General features: G+C 46.2%; 1 protein-coding gene across 1 annotated transcript in view; it reads right to left on the bottom strand.

Annotated features, from left to right (window-relative positions):
* The window catches only part of CFAP57 (cilia and flagella associated protein 57), an 85,527-nt gene that overhangs the window by 41,959 nt on the left and 17,228 nt on the right, over positions 1–26,340 (bottom strand). Inside the window, exons 5-11 of the mRNA XM_075530674.1 lie at positions 23,105–23,257; positions 13,761–13,900; positions 12,814–12,979; positions 11,837–11,950; positions 6,863–7,075; positions 4,624–4,797; positions 189–350 (exon numbers count right to left, since the gene is read on the bottom strand). Coding sequence (XP_075386789.1) covers positions 189–350; positions 4,624–4,797; positions 6,863–7,075; positions 11,837–11,950; positions 12,814–12,979; positions 13,761–13,900; positions 23,105–23,257 — 1,122 coding nt within the window. The remainder of the gene's footprint in view (positions 1–188; positions 351–4,623; positions 4,798–6,862; positions 7,076–11,836; positions 11,951–12,813; positions 12,980–13,760; positions 13,901–23,104; positions 23,258–26,340) is intronic.

Here is a 26,340-nt window from a genome sequence, read left to right as displayed (position 1 = left end):
GACAGCAGGCCAGTGCTCTCTGTGGGCAGGTGGAAGCCATGTCCAGAGGCCTCGACAGCATGGAGATGTGGCTGGAGAGGGTGTGGGGAGCCGTGGGAATCTGCCCTGGACCTTGGATGCTGTTCTGAGGAAACGAGGCTATCCAGTAAGGAATTCCCACATCCCTTTCCAGTAGATCCGATTCTTACCTTCTCTTCCATGTCTGTTTTGGTAACAAGCACCTCTTCAGCAAAGCCCACTTCCCTCTCTCTCTTGATGCCCCGCCCATCCTTATCAAAGACTTTCCAGGTGAACAAACAGCCATCCTCAGCTGCAGTCAGCAGGTACTGGTCATCAAAGGTGATCAGCATCTGAGGAGAAAGAGATCAGGGGCAGGAAGCTTTCCGAGGCCATAGAGGACCCCAATGGGGTGGCTTTTATGTCAAACTTTGCTCCTTGGAGACTTGGGCTGAACCTCACGGGGAGGAAGACTGCAGCTTGGGGGAAGAATGAGGTAGGACCTTTGGCAGACTTCAGTTAATGGGATAAAAACAAAGCAAAACAAAGCTTTATCTGTAGTCGCTGTGGGGTTGGTCTCTTCAGGTGAGCACTCACTTTTTCTCATTTATTCTCTCTATAATTTTATAAAATTTGTGGGAAGATGGAATTAAAAGATAAAGGAATTTTCCCACAAGTGTTACGAAGCCCTTAGTGTAACCATGCACAATCAGTGGGTTGTCTTGAATTATTCCGACTCTTGGTGGCGCTGTGTGTCAGTGGCTGTTTGGGGAAATAGTTCTCCAGACCTTTCTTCCAAGGCACCTCTGGGTGGTCTCAACCTATGACCTTTTGGTTGGTGGCAAATGGATGAATGGTTTGTACTCCCCAAGACCTCCCCCGGACATATCAAAACTACTAAAATTAAGTCTGAAGGCACAGGGAAAATGGCAAGTCTCACGCGTTGTTGTTGGGAATGTCACATGGCAAACCCTCTGGAAAACAGCTTGGAAGCTTCTTTAGAAAATGAAATAAATATTTGCCATGTGATCCAGAAACAGGACTCCCAGAGAAATGACTAATTGTGTCCACACCCAAACTTGGACGTGAGCGTTCAGATCAACTTTATGTGAGATCGTTAGAAAATGAGGGACAACATCAAATTGTCTGACAGTAGTTATATCCGTATCATGGACAACTGGGGTGCTGATGAATTGATACAGACCATGGTGGTCTGGTCGGACAGAGTGGAACTGCCCCTAGGGGCTTCTGAAGAGTTCACAGGAGCAGGATGCCGGGTCTGTTCTCAAACTACCGCCTGTGTGGTTAGCAGCTGCGTGCTAAACCCGTGGGCACATCGGGACTCCTTTGTGGGCTGTTCTTGTTAGGTGCCCTCGAGCTGGCTCTGCCCCATAGCGGCCTTATGCACACAGCACTGCATTCCTGCACCATCCGCACATTTGTCCCCATGCTTACTCATATGTCCCTCATGAGCACAATGTAGCGTTCTGGGGTTCCCATTTTTCTCGTTGGTTCTGATCCACACAGCTGAATATGTTTGCAAGTCAATAAAACACAAGTGAACCTCATTCGTGTATTTTCTGCTTTCAGCCATCAACAACGGCAGCCCTTGTTCCGTGTCCTCTGCTGAGTCCGGCCTCAGTCTCTGGTAGCTCCCTGTCAATGTTTGCTGCAACCATCATTGGCTGGTCTTCAGCAAACTGTTACTTGATGTGATATCAATGATATTGTGCTGTAATTTGAGCATTCTGTTGGGTCACATTTCTTTGGAGTGGGTATAAATATGAATCTCTTCCAGTCAGTTGGCAAGTAGCTGTCTTCCAAATTTCCTGGCACAGACGAGTGAGCGCTTCCAGTGCTTCATTAGCTCATTGAAGTATTTCAGTTGGTAGTCTGTCAATTCCTGGAGCCTTGTTCTTGGCTAATGCTTTAGGAGCTGTTTGAACTTCTTCCTTCTGTACCATTGGTTCTCATTCATATGCTTCCTCTTGAAATGGTTGAATGTGTACTTGTTCTTGTTGGTATGGTGACTCTGGATTTTCCCATCTTCTTTTGATGTTTCTTGCATTGTTCAGTATTTTGTCCACAGACTCTTTCAATATGGCAACTTCAGGCTTAATTTTTTTTCTCCAGTTCTATGACTTTAGGATATACTGATCATGTTCTTTTTAGCTTTCTAACTCTAGGGTCTTTGAACATTTCTTTATATTTTACTCTGTCATCTCGAGCTGCCCTTTGGAATTTTTTGTTCAGCTCTTCATCATTTCTTCCATTTGCCTTAGCTACTCTATGATTAAGGGTAAGTTTCAGAGTGTCTTATGACTTCCACTTTGATCTTTTCTTTCTTTCCTGTCTTTTTAATAACCTTTTGCTTTCCTCATGCATGATATTTTTGATGTCTTCCCGTAGCTCATCAGGTCTTCTGTCATTAGTGTTCAATGTGTCAAATCTGTTCTTGAGATGTGTGTTAGTTTGGGTAGACTAGAGAAACAAATCCATGGACACACATATGTGTATAAGAAAGAAGTTCATATGCAAGGGAAATTTAACATGGAGAAAACATCCCAGCCCAGTCCAGATCAAGTCCATAAGTCCGATATTAGTCCATATGTCTGATATTCATCTATAAAGTCCTCTTCAGACTCACAAAACACATGCAATGAAGCCAAATGCAGGACAATCACAAGCCAGTAGGTAGAAAGTCTTTGGATCCAGTGGCATTGTGAGTATCTCAGCGCTGGCAGGGGTCTCTCTGTGGCCTCTCCGGCTTCAGAGTTCTGGTTGCGTCTATGTGGCTTGTCTTCTGCAATGTCTCCCAGGAAGTGACAGAGAGAGGTGTCTTTCGCCTCCATGAAGTACCAGATTTCCCAGGATTCTCAGAAGGCCCATGCCCACACAGACGTCTCATTGGCTATCTCCAGATTGACAGCCTAGACTCCACCCCTACACTCTTAATCCTTAAATTAACACCAGATTAGGTGACTACCACAAGATGTTCTCAGAACTCAGGTGGAATAGACTCAAGGGCCTATTTCCACATTTTAACTCTTTAATTTTCTTCAGCTTCAACCTGGACCTCCATATGAGCTGCTGGTGTGTTCTGCCGTCAGCCTTGTTCTAGGTTTAGGTGCTGATATTGCACTTCTCCATGGTCTCTTCTCACAGATGCAGTCAAGGTGATTTCTGAGTATTCCATCTGGAGTTTTGTGTGGTTGGAAACTGTCTTTGTGATGAAATAGTTGTTGGTCTTGGAAAGTTTTATCATGTGATCGCTGGTGTCTGTTCTATTGCAAAGACTGTATTTCCAATCACTGTTCCTATTTGTTTCCAACTTCAGCATCCCAATCATCTTGACCACATGTTCGGTCCATTTTCGACTGAAGTCATTGGTAGGATTCTTCATCACTGGCTCGTGTGGTTGGTGCATAAATTTGAATAATAGTTGTATTGATTGGATTTTCTTATATACACATAGATAATCCTATCATGGACAGCATTGTACTTCAAGATCGATCTTGAAATGTCCTATTTTTGACGATAAATGCAATGCCATTCCTCTTGATTATTTCATTCCCAGCAGAGTCAACAATATGGTTTTTTGGATTCAAAATGACCAATGTCCACTTTAGCTCCCACATGCCTAGAATTTTTATGCATTTCACTTCATTTTGTACAATGTTCAATTTTCCTAGATTCATGTTTTGTACATTCCAAATTCTGATTATTAACTAATGTTTGCGGCTGCTCTTTTCATTCTGAGTCGTGTCCCACCAGCAAGAAAAATTGCTTTTTCTCACGTGAGTGGATGGTGGGTTAGGTGTTCACCTTCATCCAGCAGCCGAGGCTTACCCATGGCTCCACCAGAACTCCTTAGGTGACTCCTGCTACTGAAAGCCAAATCCAGCCCACTGCCACCAAGCAGAGTCAGACTCACAGAGACCCTATAAGCTGGGGTAGAACAGCTCCTAGGCTTAGGTGCTGATATTGAGCTTCTCCATCCATCGTCTGACAACTAAGCCTAGAGTTTCTGAAACTGTAAATCTTCATGAGACTAGAGAGCCTCTTCTTTCTCCCACAGAGTGACTGGTGGGTCTGAACCACTGATCTTGTGGCTAACAGCCTGATGCCTACCTGAATCACTTATACAACCGACTCAATAGGCAATTATTATTCATAATATCATGGTGAACCATCTTGTAGATAAGTGCGACTATTTAGGTAGCTGAGGCTATCCTAGGATAAGCTTCCAGAGTGGTTTGTTGCTATGGCGAAGTCGATGCTGACTCGTAGCAGACCTGGATGCTGGAGTGGCGTGGCCGCAGAGGTTCCCAGGCCGAACCCCTGAGAGGAGCGGGTCACCAGGTCTGTCCTCCCACAGAGGAGCCACCAACCTTTCCGTTAGCAACCCAAAGATCCTTATAATTGGTTTCAAGCAAATGGTATTAACAGCCTTAAATGCTTACTGGCTGGTTGGATGGATGAATAACTATGGTGAGGGAATAAACAAGGAGAGAGGACACGTGGGGAGGCTGGGAGGATAAAGAAGGTATGTGGAGGTCAGGATCCAATGGCTCTACTGACCGCTGGGTCTGCGGCTGAGTCCCTGAGGAGCGGCTACCCTCTCACCTTGGTGATGGGAGAAGCATGGGCCTGGTACTCGTTGAACTCCTTCTGCAAAGGCAGAGGGTACTTCATCGCACGCACGGTCCCTATCGAGGTGCCCACAAACATCATACGCCCAGAATGTGAGATAACAATGGCTGTGTAGATGGCATCAAATGCCGACATCTCTCGGAGGATCTGGAACAGACACATTGCTCTTTAGTGTGGGGGGTGGGGGTGGGCGGGATGGCTGAGCCATGTCCTCACTGTCTTCATATCATTCTCTTTCTCGCCTCTAAAAATAATGTAGGTGAAGTCTAATTTTTTAAAAGTCTTTATATATATTTATAAATATAGTATATATATATGTATATATATATATGTATATATATATACCTTAGAGTATCTGGCATAATGCCTAGAACAGAGAAGGCTAAACCCACCTATGTTTTGGTTGCTTGGCTGAAGACGATCAATTTTAGAAGGTAGGAAGAATACTATCGCCACATTCACCGTCACTGCTGTTGAGCTGATTCTGACTCATAGCAACGCCAAAGGGCCGAGAACTGATGCTTAAGATTTCAAGGAGCAGACTGCCTTATTTTTCTCCCTCAGAGCAGTTGCTGGGTTTGAACCGCCAACCTTTTGGTTCGCAGTCTAACACTTAATCCACCATGGCACCAGCATGCATTACATACTACTAACTGGAAGTCTTTGTATGGCACTTTCTATGCATCAGGTACTGTTCTACATCTTTAACTTGCTGCAACTCCTTCGGGTCACACGACCCATTGGGCCAGTTAGGGTTTTCTTCATTTGAAAGTACAGAAATGTTAAGCTACTTGTCCAAACTCACACAGCTAATAAGAAATGCTTAGGTTTCCAAGCCTGTGCTGTTGACGGCCATCGTATGTATGGTGCATCTTGAACTAAGAATATGGGGTCAATTAGCATTGATCCAGCAAACATTCAATAATAGATATTGTATGCAAGGGGTCTTGGCAGTGCAGTGGTCAAGCACTCAGCTGCTAACCGACCTCTCACAGGACAAAGAAGAGGACGTCAGCGTTAGTAAAGATTTACAGCCCTGGAAACCCTATGGAGCAGCTCTACTCTGTCTGACAGGAGCTCCATGAGTTGGAATCGACTTGACGGCAGTGAGTTTGACATCTGAGTTTGATAATCACTTGGCTTCGTTCAGCTTGGTTTATAAGCAAGTTTATGCTAATCCATCCATCCAAGCACCCATCTAACATTTACTTACTGCTGCTGCGTACTAACAGTGCACTAACCAGTAGGAGAGACCAAGAGAAGTGTATCATGGCCTTGCTCTATAGGAACTGCATTCTGGAAGACCGTTTTATAAAACCCACCAAAGAACTGACACCAGGTACTTGGGAGCTCATAGGAGAGATGCCCTACTCTAAGCTGTGTTCCACCCCCGGGAAACCCGCCTCAGGTCAGCTCACTGTGGTGGGAGCTCTGTACTTTCTCAGGCACCTCACTGTACGGTGAGAGCACCGATGAAAAGCCGTCAGAAAAGCCAAGGCTGATCCCTGTCTTTGGCTCCTGGAGCCAGGCACACACCCGGTGTCCGAGTCAGTAGGGATGAAGGGACTCTACTGAGCTCATCTCTCCTCCCTCGCCCCTTCAGAACCACATGTGCTAATACCAAAGTGCCAGAGTGTGGGGCCTTCTAAGGAACACAGTGGCAAGACTGCATGATAGTCGAGACCCAAACGCAACCCACTGCTGGAGAATGAATTCCAACTCTTAGCAACCCTGTCGGACAAAGTAGGACATGCTCTCCAGGGTTTCCAAAGCTGTGGATCTGGACGAAAGCCCACAGGCACTTCACTCTCCAGAGCATCTGGGGAGTCCGAATGACCGGCGTTCAGGTTAGCAGCTAGACGACAGGGCTCTGCCTCCAACTCTGTCCATGCCCCAGGACATTAGGTCCAGACAAAGGGTGAAGAATGGTTGAGAAAAGCCACTGACCTCTGTGATTGCAGAGTGGAAGAGAAGTTTGCACACAGTAAGCAAAACAGACGTGGAACACGGTCCCACAACATAACCTAGTCACCTGCGCAATAAATTCAGAAAGCGATCAAAACAGGGGGACCAAAAGGAGTGTGGAGCCGGGTGGTATCCAAGGGCTCTGTTCTCACTGGCCTGGCTTCCACGCACACTCTCTCCGCATGCCTGGGAGCCTGGCTTCTGGGTTCAGTGCAGCAGCCCGAGGCTGTGGCAGGGACAGGCTCACCGAAGAGTCTGCAATCTCCTTCAGGGTCTGGTCTGATCCAACAGCAAAGATAATTTTGGCATCGGGAGAGATGTTGACGCAGTTATAGCTGCAGGACTTGAGCACACATTCGGTCTCTCTTTTTCCCGTGGTTAGATTCCATTCATAGACCGCACCATCTGTGCCACCAGAGATCAGCCTGCTGTCATCTGCATTCCACACAACTGAGCGAATCTGCGGGCACGGAGACATAGCCAGCGGGAGTGAGCGTGCGCCACATCCATGAGCACACCCCACCATGGGGAAGGGGGCCCACTCCTCAGATGCACTACTAGATTGAGGCGTCAGAGAGAGGCGCTCAATATGCTTCTTGGGAATGTTTACAGGCCATTTCCCCAGGGGCTTGCTAAGTTCCAAAGATGAGACATTGCCATGTCTTGTTGACTTTATGAACATGATAACCCAAATTAAAATTTCTATCACATTACAACCAATCGATGATTGTTCTGCATAAACATTTAAAAATATTTGGAAAGGATTACACATTTACAGGAATTTGCAAAAATAGGACAGAGCAGGATTTCTGGGAAGGGAAGAATAAGGGGTTCGGCTGACCCTCTCGTCCATGAAATATGTTAGCTGGCGTCTCGTTTATCTAGCTCTGCTCTGACAGAAGTACCGCAGTGGATAGCTTTAACTAACAAAATGTATCGTCTCTTCCCCTCCCGTGGCTCTGGAGGGAGGTCCTCCTGTCCTTCTAAACCTGTGGATCCTGTGCTCCTGGGGATCGATCTTCCCTGCGATCTAGGAGGTTCACAGCGCTGAGAGCCTGCGTCTCAAGGACACACGCTGCTCCTGGCTCTTCTTTCTTGGTGGTTCTGTGGTCCGTCCTTCCCTTACAAGGTAAACAGTGACACAGCCACGTCCCAGGGGACTCCCCTTTCACTGGACCAGGGCTGTGACCCGATGAAGGGCTTAGTATCCCACACGAAGGCCCTTACAGCTGATTGGCTCAGCACATGAGATCACATCATGAGGGATGATTACATCATAACTACCAAATAAAACCCTTACATCATCACCAAGTCACATAAGGTTGGGGGACAACGTACTTTTCAATCCATAACCACCAGTGAAAATTTTAAAAAAGCATCCTAAGGGCCGACAGCAAATGAGGGAGAAACATTCCAGAAAGTCCGTTCATCTCATTCAGAACCCTGAGCTGCTTCTTCATTCTCCTGGTGTGGCTCAGGAGATGCTCTTTCAAGTTCCCAGAATTGGGCTAGCATTTTACCCGCAGAGGGCCAGGCTCTTAGTGTTTCGTACCCCAGTCCAAGCCCCATGTCGCAAAGCTGGACTCCAAACAGACGTGGCCACGAAGACAGGGTCTTACCCTGCTTACCCAGCGCGTTCCCCTCGGCCCACTCCGAGGATTGTCCCTCCTGGGGAAGCAGGTCCCTGAAAACCTGACAGCGCACAGCTCTCCTCTGAGACGCCTGGGCTTTCCAGGAGCTGGGAGTCAGTGGCAACTAGTTGCCCGTTTGGGGCCCTAGCGCTGATGCAGTGGAGTAAGGGTTCTGCCTATGGAAAGATCAGGCTGTAAGTCAAGGTCTTCAACTCTGCCTGAGACTCACTTTAGAGTACTGAGAACTTCATATGCATGGGGTGCTGTAAAAAGCAGGAAATATCCATGGAGTAAAAGTAAAAGATGCTAGTAGCTACATGGATTCAAGCACAATGGCAGACTACATAAAGGATTGGTATTCATTTTTCTTCGCTAATCAGTTTTGGTAATATATGTCCACATAGGAATTTGTCCTATCATTGCGAAATATTCTTATTTTTCTCTAGTAACTTTTAAAAAGGTCTCTTGTGTCCGATATTACAGCTATTCCATTCTTCCAAGAAATCAATGAGGAGGAAACACTTCCCAGTTAATCATATGAGGCCAGTATTGCCCTGATACCAAAAGCAAACAAAGACATTGTAAGACAGGAGAACTTTAGGCCACTGTCCCTATTAATATAAACATAAAAAAATCTTCAATTAACTACTAGTAAACTTTATTATTCAGTATCACAAAACTCTCTCTATAAGGATCAAATAGAATTTATTTCAACAACGCAGGGCTGATTTGACACCTGAAAATCTGGTAATGGAATACACTACATTAATAGAGGACAAAACAATATGGTCATCTCAATAGATGTATTAAAAAAGCGTTTGACAAATTCCAAACCCCTTTTCATGATGAAAACACTTAATATATTAGGAATAGAATGAAGTTTCCTCAACCCAATAAATGGCATCTATGAAAAACTCACAGCCAAGATTGGTGGTATTGTGGGCTATGTACCGAGGTGCCAACTACCAGGGAAGTGGTTTGAACCCACCAGCCACCCTGAGGAAGAAAGACGAGGCTGTTAGCTCCCTTAAAGTCGAAAGACTCAAACCCTACAGGGGAGCTCCAGCCTGTGCTACAGGGTTACTCAGAGTTGGAATTGACTTAACGGCAGTGAGAACGTTGCAATGGTGGAAGACTGCATGCTTCCCCTCTCAGATCAGGACATGGAAAAGGTGGCTGATCTTGTCACTTTTATATAGCACTGTGTTGGAGATTTTAGACAGGGAAATTAGATAAGAAAAAGAAGTAAACAACAGCTAGGTTGGAAAGGAAGAAGTAAATTGCCCTATTTTCAGATGCCACGAATACAGACAATTCCAAGAAATGCATTAAAATATTATTAGAATAGCAGGTTCAGCAGGGCTGAAGGATACAAAATCAATATACAACTTCATTATGCTTCTATATACTGGAGAGAAAAAACAAGCTGAAAATGAAATTATAAAAACAATTCTATTCACAATACCATCAACATAAATAGAATCATTAGGTATAAATTTAATTTAAAAGTGTACAACACTGGTATACTAAAAACTACAAAACAATTTACTCAATATTACCCAACTTGGTCTACAGATTCAGAACCATCTCTTTCACAATACTAGCTATTTTTGCAGAAATTGATCAGCTGGTCATATCTGATTTTAACACTTAAAGTGTAGTAATTAAAAAAAAGACAACCCTTATTGTCATGAGGATAGACATTCTGGATCAATGGAAAATAATGGAGAGTACAGAAATAAACCCACAGCCTGATGGTCAATTGATTTTTGACAAGGATGCCAAGGCAATTTGCATAGTTTTTTCGGTACATGGTGATGGGGTCAATTGACTAGCTGCATGGGAAGCAGGAAATCTGACTCCTCTCTCCTACCATGTACAGTCACCTCAAAGGAGCACGTTGTGGTGGTTCTGACCCACAGCAACTCTAGTGCAGTGTAGGGATTCCTTTCATCTGGCTCTCTACTCAGTCTTTGTGGGAGAAAGATGGAGCTGTTAGTAGTCTTCCTCTCTGTCCCCACCCCTACAGCTGTGGTGTAGCTCCTGACCCATCTTTAAGGGGCACCCTCGTTGTACTTCTTCCAAGACAGTCAGTTTGTCCTGTTAGCAGTCCATGGAGCTTTCAAGAGTCTTCTCCAGCACCACTCAAATGCATGGGTTCTTGTGGGGCCCTTGTACTTAGGTCCCTGCCAATCTCTTCTATGTCAGCTCATCCTGGCATTTTATAATGACACCCATGTTCCAGCCCCCCAGATCCCTCACTTTCTCTGATACTCCATGCACCCTCCCATCTCAGGGTCTGGATCCTTATTTCCTATGATTATCCCCCTAAAAAACAAAAACAAACAAAAAACCCAAAGTCACTCCCATCCAGTCAATGCTGACTCTTAGTCACTCCCTGTGGGTTTCTGAGCCCATAATGCTTTATGGGAGTAGAAAGCTGTGTCGATCCCCTGCTGAGCGGCTGGTGGATTCCAACTGTTGATCATGTGGATTGCAACCCAACATATAATCACCATGCCACCAGGGCTGGCCTATTTCCACCCTGCGCCTGGTTAATTCCAACTAACTCTTCTAGGATCAAGAGCTCCAACCTGAATGACACCGTTTGTTTTTTCCTCTTTTCATCTTTTTTTTTCTTGGGCCCTGGTGACACAGTGGGTCACGCATCAGACTGCAGACCACGGAGACCACCAGCTGCTCCGTAGGGAAAGAAGAGCCTTTCCATCCCCATAAAGAGGTACCGTCTCGGACACCCACAGGGGCAGTTCCACTCTGTCCTATGGGGTCGCCGTTGGACTCGATGGCAGAGAGTCTGCTTTATTGCAGTTAGTATTTCTTGGTAGAAGTGCAGCCAGAATGCGCCTGAGAGGCAAGGATGGCGAGGTTTCGACTCGTGTACTTTGGACCAGTCTTTGGAAAAGGATACGTGCTTGGCAAAGCAGCGGGGCAGAGGAAATACAGAGGAAGACGCTCGACGAGATGCAACAGTGGGCTCAACCAAAGAACAACCGTGAGACAGCAGAGAAGGGGGGAAGGGAGACTCCGGATAGGGCAAGACAGGACAAAATAATAATCTATAAATTATCAAGGGCTCATTGGGAGCGGGGAGGGGGGGGGAGAGGACCTGATGCAAAGGGCTTAAGTGGAGAGCAAAGGCTTTGAAAATGATGAGGGCAAAGAATGTACAGATGTGCTTTATACAATTGATGTATGTATATGTATGGATTGTGATAGGAGGTGTATGAGCCCCTAATAAAATGTTTTAAAAAAAGAACAACCATGAGGGTGGCACAGGGCCAGGCAGTGCTTCCTTCTGTTGGGCTCTGCTCGGAGTCTCTGAGTCTAGGGTCGCTATGAGTCGGAAATGACCTGACAGCACTGAGCACCAACACTGAGGTTAGCAACTGAATTGAATCTGTTTGAATCTACATTCCCCCTTCAAGACAATAGTGGACTCCAGGAGGAATTGGTTTGCTTTCTGTTTCTTTCTTTTAGGAATCCCTTCCCCTCTCCCCAGCTGATCCTAATGCCATGCACATGCTGGGCTTGGTGTCCCTTGCTTGTGTGGGCCCCGTTCACATGTTTACCTTCCCGGTATGTCCTTTCAGGTTTGAGATGTTCTCCAGGCTTGTGGTGGTGTAAATGTGAATCACGTTTCCATTGACTGCCGCAAACAGGTGGCCGCCATTGCTAAAGCAACACTGCAGGAAAACGCAACGAGAGAGCAAGAATGAGAGGAACGGGCAATCCAACGAAGCAACAGTCAAGGGCTGCTCTGACCCAAGGGGAAGATGTAAGCAGGGCGAAGAATCGGTGACTTCGGTTGAGCTTGTTCTCTAGCTTCTACTGGTCACGAGGCTGACACTGTGCGCCGTGTGCACGGATCAGGAGTTGACTGGATCACCACTGGGCATGGCTTTCCTTTTGGTCTGTGAAAGCACTGCTTCCCAATAAGTGGGGAACATTATTCTCCAAATCACCATCTTGTTTCTACAAGCCATTTGGGGGTAAGCTTTGATTGGCTGCTAGTCATTTCGGGATAAGATCTGATTGGCTGTGGCACTGATTGTCCTCCAGCTCCTCTCTATCTCCAAACCTTGCCTTCTCAGCTGTGTCCCTGATCCTGACCCTTCTCGTTCTGAGGACTGCACACTCGATGGAGAAGACTCAGAGCAGCTGGCTCTTATGAGGTCTGGGACTCAATGAACTATTTCGGTGCGCATCGGAAAAACGGGCATAGACTCTTATGCTCAGTAGGTTTGGTGCAGAATTCTTTTTCTCCGTCACTAAAGTTATATAGAATGTGCCCAGTTATTGACCAGAAGGTTGGACATTGGAGCCCGCCCAGTGATGCCTGCAACCTCCCTCTGACACGTCAGCGTGGGCGGGCCTGTGCTCGCTGTATTCGGACACACACTGGGCCCCAGGGGTTGGAATCAACTCAGTGGCAACTGGTTGAAGTTCCGTGAGAGAGACTTTGGTTCCACTTCCCAGCGCTCAAGACGTCTTGATATTTCCACCCTGGCTGCCCAAGGACAGTCCCCTCACCCCCAGCAACTTTTACCTCTCGGCACCCTCTAACGGAGTATTCTTTGAAGGCACGTATGTCGTCAATGAGCAGATTCATAATGCGTAATTTGTCAGCAAAGCCTACTACAATGAAGTGTCCAGACGGGTGAAGGCTGATGGCGTATGCCTCTTCTTGGTACTCCTTGTATAGTTCCAGAGTGCTGTGGAAACAGATCAAGGACTGAATGATAAGCCACGCCCACTAAATCCCCCAGGTCCTCCATGATATCTGTTCTCTTTTTATCCCAGCGTTTGAGAATGGCATTGTTTGCCATGACGGATTGATCCTGTCTGGTCATTTGAACACAGTGTCCAGTACTGAGCCTGGTAAACCAGGGGCTTGCTTAGTCGGGTTAGAGACACAGCTCTGGTGGGTTTCTAAAAAGCCACACGTGCTGCGCAAGCCCATCCAGTGGACCTCAGGAGCCGTGCACACGAGCAAAGAAAAGAGGGTGGGGTCAATCGTCACCGTGGAGCTTCTCAGAGAAGTTGAGGCAGGGGGATAAAAGCATGAGGGAATTGACGAGGAGCGGGAGCAGATTACGAAGGACAAGACAGCAGGACTGATGGTCTGTCCAGCTCGAAGAATCACAGGGGAGAGCCAAGGGGCGTGAGGCGGGAAGGAAACAGGAGCTTATGCAAGAAGGGTTTGTTGGGGGTGGGGGGGACGGTGTATCTTTACATCCCTACTGTCTAGCCTATTACCTGGCGCGTAGTAAACATTTCATCAAACAGTAATTTTCCAGGTCATGCATGAGTGAGAAACAGGGAGGTTGGCTGACATGATTAGAAAAACAAACACATCACCTTTGCCGCCGGAAAGTTTCTAAGTAATTAAAAATGGCAACGTCTAATTAAGATTGCAATGGAAATCATTCCCGGCAACAGCACTGAGTAATGGGAACGCTGCATACCATAGAAGCAAAGCCTTCCCTTCCTTACTTGGTCTCATAATTCCAGATGCGAACAGAGCGGTCCAGAGAGCAGGTGGCAATGAGCGGCTTGCGGATGCAGGCGGCTAAACCGGTGATGGAGGCAGAGTGCAATGGGTGTGTCAGATACTCAAAGTGAGCGGGTTCCCCCTGGAGAGAGCACACAGAGTCAGAGCTGGCGAAGGGCTCAAAGGCTGGCTATGCGCTTCAGTTCTAATGAATGTCCACGAGCATTAATTAATCTGGATGTACAGAAAGTAGCCTGAGAGCATGGTTCTCATATTATGCAGATTTCCTATGCCGTTGTTCCATGAAAACATGATTTTAATGGCAATAAAAATGCTTTATTACGAGCCCCCAATAAAATGATTAAAATGCTTTATTCTACATGTATTCTATTACTTAATCATTCTCCTACTGTTGAAACATTTAAGTGGTGGCCAATTTTGTGATCAGAGTCACCCGTGACAGGGTATCAATTCCGCATGTGATTTTCCTATTACTTCCTTAGCTGCATTCTTGAAGTGGAATACAGGGTACTATGGTACAACTGTGAGACCATTGATAAGTACTGCCCGATTTCCGTCCAGACAAGTTATGCCAATGCCGCTGAGGGCCAGCAGTCAGGGGAGCTGGGTGAAGGATTTCACATGGAGGTGAATCCCGGGCACATGGCTTCCAGATGTCTGCTGTCACCACATTGTGGTAGTGACATCAGTTCATGTCACCTTGAAGCAAGATAAAAAGTGTCGGAGTGTTACAGTCTGCTGGCGCCTCCTTGTGGGCGTGGCCTTCTCATAAGGAGGACCCTGGGGACCTTCCCCCTCTCTCTGCCTCCACCTTCCTGCTGGCTCACCCTGGTTGTGGAAAGCCCTGTGATGCGGCCACCACCACGAGGTCTAATGCACGTCTGCACCCACTGGTCGGTGATCTTCCTGCATTCTGCATCACTGCATGTGGCTGTGGGAGTCTGAAGAGGGACGTATGGACTTAATGTGGACTGGGCCGGGATGTTTGCATGATGTGTCATTACTTCTTGATACACAGCTCTCTGACACGTGGAAGAGGGTCCCTGGATTTGTTTCTCTAGTCTACCTGACCTAACGCAGGCATCATCCACGGGACCCGAGTGGGGAGTGATCCTGGGAGATCCAGGGAGGTGCACGTGCTTGTAATTTGGGTCTGTTCGCAGCCAAGACAGAGGCATGGAGACGGGAATCCCTCCTTCCAGCCTCCCCCACTTCTGAACTCTGCACTGACTCTCGCAGCAGAAGGGGCCTATCCCTGTGCCGGGCCAGGACAGGCCGCGCTCGTTCTTCACCATCAGGATTGCCATCCTGTTTTTTCCATGGGCACATTTCTGTTAGCTTTCCAAAATCCACTAAATTTCTCTTTCCTCAAAAAGAAAAACAACCCTCTTGTCCTGCTAAATAGTTATGTAACCATGGAGAACCAGACGAAGCAGGCTTACTGGTTACACTTAAAATTCTTGGCCATAAGCCTCTAATGGGCATTCAACGCTGCCTGCAATAGGGGCGTTTTCCAAATCTCCAAGGAGACTGTTTTTGAAGCTCTCTTCCTCTTGTTGTCATTCCCAAACCTCATCGGATGCCCTTGCCTCATATTTCTTTAATTTTATATCTTTGTTTAATTTTGCACCTCAGGAGCAGAGATGCCTATTACCAGAATCAATTCACAGAGGACCAACTTTATTTTATGCTATTCTTCCTCAATTCTCACTCCTGTTCCTTTCTTCTCATCCAAAATCAAAACTCATGGCCACTGAGTTGATTTCAACTCACAGTGACCCTATAGGACAGGGTAGAGGCTAGTTTCCAAGGCTGTAACTCTTTATGGAAGTAGAAAGTCCCCTTTCCCCCTGGAATGGCTGGTGGTTTCAAACTGCTAACCTTGAAGATTGAAGCCCAAAGAGTAACCACTGTGCCATTAGGGCTCCTTATCACAGGCATCAATTCATGTATTTATGTCTTTGAAAATTATATATGTGTATGTGTGCTTTATATTTCTATAGGGGACATTGTGCTTCACATATCATTCTGAAGCACTTTTGCTTTTTTCTCTCAATACTATATTTATAAGGGAACCATATGTATGCATAATTTACTAGCTTCTGTTTCACAATCTATCGTGCAAATCCATTTTAATTCTCTATTACCTAGGAAGGACATGTGGATTGTCTTCAACTCTATTGCTTTTGGGATCTAGTTTAAGAAACCTTTTCCCATCCCAAGGTCACAAAGATACTCTTACAGATTCTTCTACTCACCATTATGTAGCGGTTTCGATCTTGAATGCATCTTTGTGTGCTGTGTCAGATAAAGAATCAACTTTCTGTTATAGAAACACTAGGAGACTGAGACATCGATGCAGAGTAACTTTTTGATGTGTGTGTTGTATCTGGCAACCTTGTGAACTCTCAGTATTGATCATGTGCAGAAACTCTTTGTTTTTCTATGTAAATGACTATTTTGTCTCTTCTTTTCTATATTTAGTAACTCCTTGTTCGTACTCAAGCTTTCTTTTCCTCCTGGAAGTGCGTGGCCAGGACCCTCAGCAGTGTGCTGGCGTGTTGTGTCAGGGAGCCTGTCTCGAGCCCACATTAATGGAAAGGAATCTTGAGTTTCGGTTAAATAATGTATTTGTTAGAGGTTGTTTGACATACTGCATGCATTTGTTAAGCTTCATTCTGTTCCTGTTTTTCTAGTAGCAGAACTTTATAAAATGCACTTTCTGCATCTATATTTTATATGCCAATTATTCCCTCGAGGTTGTGTGACAAGGTGGCCTTGACTGTTCCAATAATGCTTCCTTTGGCCAGCAGTTTCTGGTCACTAGTGGTGCGCTGAGCGGCACTGGTGCGCTAGTTTGTTGTGATGTCCCTGCATTCTTCGGATGAAAAGGACCTCATCATGGCACATGTGGTAAAGTGAAGTTCCTTAAGATGGCTCTTCCACCCATTTCTCTATAACTCCCCCCAAATGATCGGTCAGGGCCACGCAAATAAGCCACAGAGGACTCAAGCTCAGGGACTGGTCAGTTTTGCCATTCCCCTGGCTCTAAGGAGGCATCTCGGAAGCAGGAGTGGAGGCTCCCTAGGGCCATCAAGGACCAAGAGCCACCAGTGCAGCACGCTCTTTCAGGATCCCTGCCTGAGGGGGCGGGGGAAGCAGAGGCCGTGCTGCACCAAGATGAGGGGCACCAGAGCAACGGTGCCCACCGACCATGAGACTGTGAGGCAGGGGAGCAGGCGGGCTTCCCCAGTCCTCGGACAAGGCAGAGGTCAAGGGAGGCCGCGGCTGAGAGGCTAAGGAACAGAGAACGACCTAGCTAGTGGCCGAGGAGAGGTGCTGCTGTGGCCCTTACTGTTTTCCTCTCTTGACTGGTGGTGACCTGCCAACTTCCCTGCTGAACGTGTGTGGCCACGGCAGTGGATTATCAAACCCAGCAGAGAAGCAGAGTGCCATGGAGGACCAGCTGGGGTCAGCGCAGGGTTAAAGGAGGATGGAAGGTGGAGGCATGCCTGACTTCCACTGTGGGGCTACTGGTATTGGGCCGGCGTTGAGGTGGCTTCTCCTAGCCCCGCCCCCCCACCGCCCCCCGTGCAGCCAGAGGAGTCAGATGTGGCCTCCATGATATTTGCTCAGTACATTACAATTTTATTTTAAAAATATTTTACTAACAAGTAAAATAACAATATAGAAATGTGCATAAGTCAAAATGATACGCTTAACAAACTCTTATAACCTATTATTAACACCCAGGAAGCTGCCTGCATATTCCTTCCTTCCTCTTATAGGTAATTACAATCCTGCTTTCTTTGACATTCATGTCCATGCTATTCTTTACAGCTTTAGTATCTAATTACATCACTAAACAATAGAATTTAATCTTTCCTGTTTTCAAACTTTATATTACTGGAATAATACAATAAAAAATCTGTTGTGTTTGGCTTATCTAGCTCAATATGATGCTTCTTTAAAGATGCATTGATTTTGCTGTGTGTATCTAAGCTTAGTGCATTTTAATTACCACAGTGGTCTACTGGATGAAAACACCACAATGTATTCATGCTACAGCAGAGGGGAGTTTGGGTCATTTCTAGGTTGGGGGTTTAAACAAACAGTGATACATGGAATCGTCTGTTAAAAATAGTTTTAGTGAGATAAGATTTACATACAATCCCCCCATTTAAAGTATATAGTTCAAATTAGAAAAAAACGAGAAGTGTGCGTAGCACCGATGAAAAAGACAACTTTCCTCCAGTTCCTAAATACTTCCTCCCTCCCCCCCCCCTCCAATGTCATGATCCGAATTCTACCTTGCAAGTCTGGATAGAGCAGAGGTTGTACACTGGTACAGATAGGAGCTGGAGGCCCAGGGAACCCAGGGCGGATGATCCCTTCAGGACCAGTGGTGAGTGGTGATACTGGGAGGGTGGAGGGAGAGTGGGTTAGAAAGGGGGAACCGATTACAAGGATCTATATGTGACCTCCTCCCTGGGGGATGGACAACAGAAAAGTGGGTGAAGGGAGACGTCAGACAGAGAAAGATATGACAAAATAATAATTTATGAATTTTCAAGGGCTCATGAGGGAGGGGGGAGTGAGGAGGGAGGGAAAATGAGGAGCTGATGCCAGGGGCTTAAGTGGAGAGCAAATGTTTTGAGAATGATGAGGGCAATGAATGTACAGATGTGCTTTACACAATGGATGTGTGTATGGATTGTGATAAGAGTTGTATGAGCCCCTAATAAAACGATTAAAAAATATAGAGAAGTGTGCATTTCAATGGTTTTCTATCATCACAGTTGATTTTAGAACACTTCATGCCCTCAGAAAGAAAATTTTGTCTTTTGTTACTTATGCTTTTGGTGTCAGAAGTAAGAATCCATTATTTTAATAAAAAGCATTACTCCTATGTGTTCTGAGAGTTGTATGGCTTTTGTTCTCACATTTACGTCCTTTGTGGATTTTGAATTAATTTCCTTTTTGGTGTGAGACATGGGCCCAGATTCTTCTGCATGTGAGCATTCAGTTGCGCGAACAAAGTTGAATCCAGAGACTATTGTGTTCCCAATGAAGGTCTTAACACCCTTGTCAAAATACCAATTGTTCTTGAATGTGTGAGTTTATTTCTGGACTTTCAGTTCTGTTCTCTATAAAACATTTATATTATCAAGGGAGATGGAGGAAGGAGTTGGGAGTCAAGGGGCATTTATGGAGGTCTGACTTTCAGTTCTGTTCTCTATAAAACATTTATATTATCAAGGGAGATGGAGGAAGGAGTTGGGAGTCAAGGGGCATTTATGGAGGTCTAGACAAAGACATGTACATGCAAACATATATATGAGGATGGGGAAATAGATCTAAGTGTCTACATTTATAGGTTTAGTGTTAAGGTGGCGGAAGGACCTTGGGCCTCTACTCAAGCAATCCCTCAATGAATGAATACTTTCTTTTATTAAATTGGCACTCTATGATGCTCACTCTCCCGACACAACAGCTGAAGCCAAAGTGGGTGAACAAGTAAATGTGGTGAAGAAAGCTGATGGTACCCGGCTATCAAAAGAGATAGTGACTGGGGTCTTAAAGGCTTGAAAATAAACAAGCAGCCATCTACCTCACAAGCAACAAAGCCCACATGGAAGAACACACCAGCCTGTGTGATCGAGTGGTCCCGAAGGGATCAGTTATCAGGCATCAAAGAACAAAAAATCATATCATTGGCTGCACACCTCCATGATAGGATCGCTGAAGACAAATGGGTGCATAAGCAAATGTGGCAAAGAAAGCTGATGGTGCCCGGCTATCAAAAGAGATAGTGTCTGGGGTCTTAAAGGCTTGAAGGTGAACAAGTGGCCATTTAGCTCAGAAACAAAAAAAGCCCACATGGAAGAAGCACACCAGCCAGTGCGATCACGAGGTGCCAAAGGGACCAGGTATAAGGCATCATGCAAAAAAAAAAAAGATATATATATGTGTGTGTGTGTGTGTATATATATATATATATTGAATGAAGGGGGAAGTGCAGAGTGGATACCCAAGGCCCAAGTGTCGGCCACTGGAGATCCCCTCATAGAGGGGTTTAGGAGAGGAGATGGGTTAATTAGGGTGCGAGGTAGTACCGATGAAGAACACAGCTTTCCCCCAGATCCTGGATGCTTCCTCCCCCCAACTACCATGATCCGAATTCTACCTTGCAGGACTGGATAGGGCAGAGGTTGTACACTGGTGCTTATGGGGGCTGGAGGCACAGGGAATCCAGGGTGGATGATACCTTCAGGACCAAGGGTGTGAGGGGCGATGCTGGGAGAGTGGAGGGTGAGTGGGTTGGAAATGGGGAACTGATTACAAGGATCCACAAGTGACCTCCTCCCTGGGAGATGGACGGCAGAGAAGGGGGGAAGGGAGACTCCGGATAGGGCAAGATATGACAAAATAACAATGTGTAAATTACCAAGGGCACATGAGGGACGGGGGAGTGGGGAGGGAGGGAAAAAAAAAAAGAGGACCTGAGCAAATGCTTTGAGAATGATTGGGGCAGGGAATGTGCGGATGTGCTTTATACATGTATATGTATGGATTGTGATAAGAGTTGTATGAGCCCCTAATGTTTTTAAAAAACCAAAACATTTATATTATTTAATGAGCCATTATAAAATAAATATTCACTAACAACCACCCAGTCAAGAAACAGCAACTTCCAGCTTCCTAAATCCCCTAATCTGTTCTTTTCTTCCCTCCCCAAGATAACCACTCTCCTGTTTGGTTAGTGATTTCCAAACATGGAATTGGAAATCATGATTTCCTGCTTTTCTTTACAGAAAACATAAACAGTACAAACTAGTTTTGATCATTTAAAAATTAAAGAATTATACTGTGTATGATATTTATTGTTTTAACCCAGATTCTCTATGACATTTATTCATGTCATTATATTCGAGGGATTACTCCCCCTTCCCCCAACAAACAAAGAGGAAATAGCTCCCTGGGCGGAGCTTTCTTAGTATGCATTTTTTCCCACTAGGGGAGCATTGAGCAACTCCCTCTCAGAGTGTACCCAGTGGCGTTCTCTGGGAAGATTCGCTCTGGTCACAGTGAATTTTTTCATAAAAACTCTTTGGTTCAAACCTCGTGTTGTGATGGCTGCATTCAGAGAACAGGGTGTGGCTGTGAAATTTTGTTTCCTGCTCTGGGAAGAATGCAGCAGAAACCATTGTGATGTTAAGCACAGTTTACAAGGACAGAGCTATAGGAAAAACTCAAGTGTATGAATGGTTTTCTAGTTTCAAAAAAGGTGAAATGTTGATTGATGACACACCTCATTCTGGATATCCGTCAACTTCCCGAATGGACGAAAATGTCAATTCATAGTGCATCTGGAGTTCTTTCCACCAGGCCAGACTGTTAATCAAGCTTTCTATTTAGAGGTTCTGAAATGATTGCATAACAGTGTGTAACAGAAAAGGCCTATTTGTGGCAGATGGGAGACTGGTTTTGCCACCATGTCAGTGCACCTGCTCACACAGCCAAGTCAGTGTGGCAATTTTTGGCAAAAAAACATCATGCTTCTCTTGCCCCACACACCTTACTCATTTGGCCTTGCCCCATGTGACTTATTTTTGTTTCCATGAATGAAGAGGGGCATGATAGGACAGGGATTTTATGAAGCAGAAGAGGTGAATAAAAAAATAAGGGAGGTGCAGATGAGTTTGAAAAATGTTTTCAAGAATGGAATCATAGATTTGACAAATGTATTAAGTGTAATGGAGAATACATTGAGGGTGATAAGGCTGTTTTGTAAAAAATATCTAAATATATAGCTTTGAAAAAAATCCATTTTGGGGGGTACCCCCTTTGTATATGTCATCTCACTGTATGGATTTATCACAATTTATGAACCTATTCTGCTTAATGTGGCCAATTTTCCTATGATTTTGCTATTACAAGCAATGTAATATGAACAATCATGTACATATCCTGATACAGGTCTGTCAGAGTTCATCTAGGTATATGCCCTGGACTGGAACTATTGAGAGGAACCTTGGTGGCACAGTGGTTAAGTACTGGGCTGCTAACAGAGAGGCTGGTGGTTTAAACCACTTGCTCTATAGGAGAAAGCTGTGGCAGTCTGCCGCTGTGAAGGCCGACAAACTGAGAGGTCCCGGGGGACAGCTCCACTCTGTCTTGTAGCTCACTGTGAGTTGTAATTGATTGGGTGGACTTAGTTTGGATTTGAAAGTGCTGAGTCGGATAGAGGCAGTGTTTGGAACCACAGCGTAACCAGATCATGCTAAAGTGTTTTCCCGCAGTGAGGTTGGTTGGGTTTGCACCAATGTAACTTCCCATCAGCAGTGTATAATAGCTTTCCTTCATATCACTTTGGTTATAATTTGCATTTCTCTGATTACAGAAAGAGTTGAGCGGTTTTTCCCAAAATGAATTGGCCATTTGAAAATTTATTTTAGGAAGTATTTTTGTACTTTATGTATTGATTTGATTTGGTTGTCTGTTTCTTGTTGGTTTGTAGAAGGCCTTTATATAAATAGGCATACTAATGCTTTCTTAAAAATTTTTTTCTCTTTGTTACTGATTTTGATGTATGATTTCAGAGTATTTTTTAAAGGAGCCATGTATGGCCACGTCTAACTACTATCTCACACACAAGCTGCATTCTGCAGCTGCAGTGAGCAGAGTTCTACATATGCCCAATCAGTCCAGAGTGTTCACCATAAATTCAATTCTTCTATTTTCTAATTTTTTTTGTCTGTCCTCTTTTAAAAAATAAATACAATTACAGTGACTCTTATTTAACACAGTTTCCAGGCGATATGTTAGAACATACCACTGTGATTGCAAATGGCCTATTCAGTTCAGGCCATTAGGGGCACGCAAATATAAAACTGTAATGTCTTTGGATTAAATGAGTATTTATCAATACAAAATGATCCTTCTTATCTTTAATAGTGCTCTTCTGGTTCTGCTTTAATGTCTGCAATATATTTACACCCGCGTTGCTATTCCAAAGCAAAACAAAGCTGCAATTGTCTTATATCAGCCTCTTGCAGCACCCCAGCAGTAAATTAAATCCCCTGACATGCAATTGCGGGGTAAAAGGTTATGTGCAACTTAAATCTGACCAGTAATGCACTGTGTCTTCTAAAGGCACTGCAGCAAACACAATTCCACCACGAGTGGATCAGTGCTTCCAAGTGCACATCTTAACATCAGAGCCTCTTTTGCTCTGCGGTGGGAGGACTTGGCTTCTTTGGATTACCATGTGCGCCTGCAGTGTCCGGTCCCTCGGCAAGAATGGTCTGGAAGGGAGCCTTACCTTGCTGATTTCTGTCAGGGACATGGTGATGCTGTAGAGCTGGTTTTTACTGGTGCTGGCAATCAGGGTTTCCTCGGAGGGGCTGAAGCACAAGCAGAGAATTTCCTGTTTGTCAGACTGGGTAGGGTCGTTGCTCTGAGGGTCCACAGGAACCTGCCCAATATGCAAAGCACCAATCAGCTGTGCCCCCACACTGCCAGTGTACTGTTGGGCGTTCAGAGTTTTTCCCGGATGCTCTCGGCTTGAAGACTAGACCAGGATCCCCCCCCCGGGACCTCCTGAGGGGCAGAGGAACACTGGGGTCCCCTCTGGTTCTCTGGGTTTTAACCTCCACTATGCAGTCACCGTGCTGTGATCAGAGGCTGCAGCATAAATACTTATACGACCCCCTGCATGGGGACAGAGCTGTCTAGCTCTTTTAGCACTGAGGGCTTAGAAAGCTTCTCAGGGCCACACTGCCTTTAGAAAGCCTTTTTCTGGGGTACCATTTCCATGGGAGTAAAGACACAAGGGCGTTCTCTCTCTGAGGCACACAACCACCAATCTGCGCATCTCTATTTGAGATCCCCTTCAAATAAGCGGTAGTGAATATCACTCCCTCCCACTTCTCAGAAGCGTGTACTCACGGCTCCAAGTACCACAGTGTACCCCGCAGGGCAGAAGCAAGGGGGGTGGGGTGGCCACCCGCCTCCCCTGTAGGTGGCAGGGCAGAGCAGAGAAGGGTCACACAGCTCCTTCCAGCAGCCTCCGAGAAGGTCTACAGTTACATTAGACTTCCTTTTCCCTACTGCTCATCTTCGCCCACTGAGCAGTCAAACTGACTGAAAAGCTGGCCTGCACACAGCCCCCTGCTATTTCCTTACCACCCACTCAGCTCTCCATTCCCTCTCATTTGGCTTCCACTGTGCTCTTTGCTGGAACTGTCCCCGTGAGGAGCAGCACTTCCTCACCGTCAAAGGCAGACCCTGCTGCTCAGCCGCCTCTGGCCTTCTCGAGTGCGTGTGCGCAGCAGCGTCCTCACCACCCTCTGTAGGGAACCAGCTCCACCTCTCTGCCCGCCCAGGGTGGCTCTGGGAGGCTACCCGGTGAGGGGCTGAGTTGTGTGCCCCTCAAATAGAGAGCTCTTCAGTGCCACATTGCCTTGAGCAAGTCATTTTGGGGGTACTATTTTCATTGGGGTACTATTTCATTGGATGAAAACCCAAGGCCATGATCTCTCTGAATCAGAGGCATATGATCACCAATCTACGCATCTCACTTTGAGATCCCCTCCAACCAAGCAGTAGTCTAAATCTCTCTCCCTCCCACTTCCCAGAAGCACCTGCCCACTTGGCTCTGAGCACCACAGGGGGTACAGGAGGGCAGGAGCATCCTTTTACCCCATTAGAACCCCAATGGTTATCCCCATGGATGTAATCCCATTTAGAAATAGGGTTTTGTTATGCCAATGAGGTCCTATGGATGCAAGGTGTTTTAAATCCAACCATGTCTGAGTCATAAAAAGGCAGATCCGATACAGAATCACGCCCAGACAGCAGGCGAGGCGTGGAGATAAACGCCCATGTTGGCAAAGGAACCAAGGGACTCCCGTTGCTAAAGCAGCTGGGAGACAAGGACCTTCCCGGAGAGCCTCCTGCAGAGCCAGAGCCCCCCATGCTGGCGGGTTCTCCTCTCCGGAAGGGTCTGCTCCTTAAAGCAAGCCACTTGTGGCATTTCTGGTACAACAGTACTAGGAAACCAAGCTAGCCCCTGGCCTCCTGGAGGAGACTGATATTCTCAAAAGGCACCCTTAATGCCCAGACTCTCACTCTGCTGTCACATTCACCATGGGGTGCACAGGGACCGGGCGGGGGGGGGGGGGTCCTTAGCTTGAGCGCCTGGTCTCAGGAGCCCTGGGGGATAATGTTGGGGCTGCTAACCATAGGGTCAGTAGTTCAACCCATTAGCCGCTCAGCTCAGCGGGGAAAGAGGCGGAGAGAGAACCTTCTCCTGGAAGTACCTGCCACCAGTGGATTAGCGTTGTCACTCCCCAGTGCTTGGGACAGTGCGCGGCACACGGGGGCACTCAGCGCGTGACTGTAGGAACACTGACTTGCTGTTTCCCTCCAGAGACATCGCCCTGTTGGGGAGGGGCTGAGCCTGACACATCATCTCAGTCACCCCACAGGCAGCCGGTCCCGGGGCAGGAGCACAGTAGATCACAGTTGAACGAACAATGAATGAGTGAACAGACAACCACTATCTCTCAGTGTCCCTGGCTAGATCTCATTCCCCAGTCTCTCAATTAGAAACGGCAAAATTCGAGTTCTCCTCTGTGTCTTTCTCCCTGTTTACCCAATATGGGGTTTCAATAAAAACAATGTAGTATTTAAAATAATTGCAGTGATAGATATGTAAAATATAAAAGTAAAGCAGAGCTTACGTGCCATACACAATGCTAAGCACGGCATATAAATCGGGAGTCCTGGTGGTGCCGTGGATGCAGCGTTTGGCTGTGAACTGTGAGGATGGCAGTTCGAGCCCACCAGCTGTGGTGCAGGGGAAAGGTGCGGCAGTTGTCTTCCACGAAGACTGTAGCCTGGGAAGCCATGTGGGGTACCTCTAGTCCGTCATGTAGGGCCGCTGGGAGTCAGAATCGACTTGATGGCAGGGCGTCTGGCTTTGCGCCGGTAGAATGTTCACTGCTCTAAGGGCAGTTTTCTATGAACTTCCAGGCAAATGTCACCCCACTTGTCTCTGGTCTTCACCTCATCCCCAAAGTGCAACTCCACATTTCCAACTGCTTCAATCTAGTAGGTCTCTGCTCAGATGCACCTTCTTCATTAACTACTCCCTGTCCTCCCAGTTCTATTTCTCCTCAGTGCTGATCCCTGACAATATATTGATTTGCTTGTTGCGGTAGTTACATAATCTGGTGTCAATTTGAGACTTAAAAGAGAAGGGGTAGAGTTTAGCTTGCCAATCAGGTCACAGCTTGATGATCTAATTTGGAGGGGCTAAGGTAGATAAATAGCTTGCTGGAGGCGAGACACACAGGCCCACTCCCTGTGAGATATTCCTGCGGACAAGACACATGGAGCTACGCTCAAGCCCTGGAGCCGAAGGAGCCACGTGGAGACCCACGCCAGTGCTGAGATGCTTCACTGCCACTGGATCCACAAGACTTTCCACCCACTGGCCTGTGATCTTCCTGCATTTGACATCATTGCATGTTGCCTGAGTCTGAAGAGGACTTT

Source organism: Tenrec ecaudatus, chromosome 1 (assembly GCF_050624435.1).
Source record: "Tenrec ecaudatus isolate mTenEca1 chromosome 1, mTenEca1.hap1, whole genome shotgun sequence".
Taxonomy (NCBI): Eukaryota; Metazoa; Chordata; class Mammalia; order Afrosoricida; family Tenrecidae; genus Tenrec; species Tenrec ecaudatus.
The sequence above is the reverse complement of the archived record's forward strand: the minus strand, read 5'-3'. Positions and strand labels throughout refer to the sequence as shown.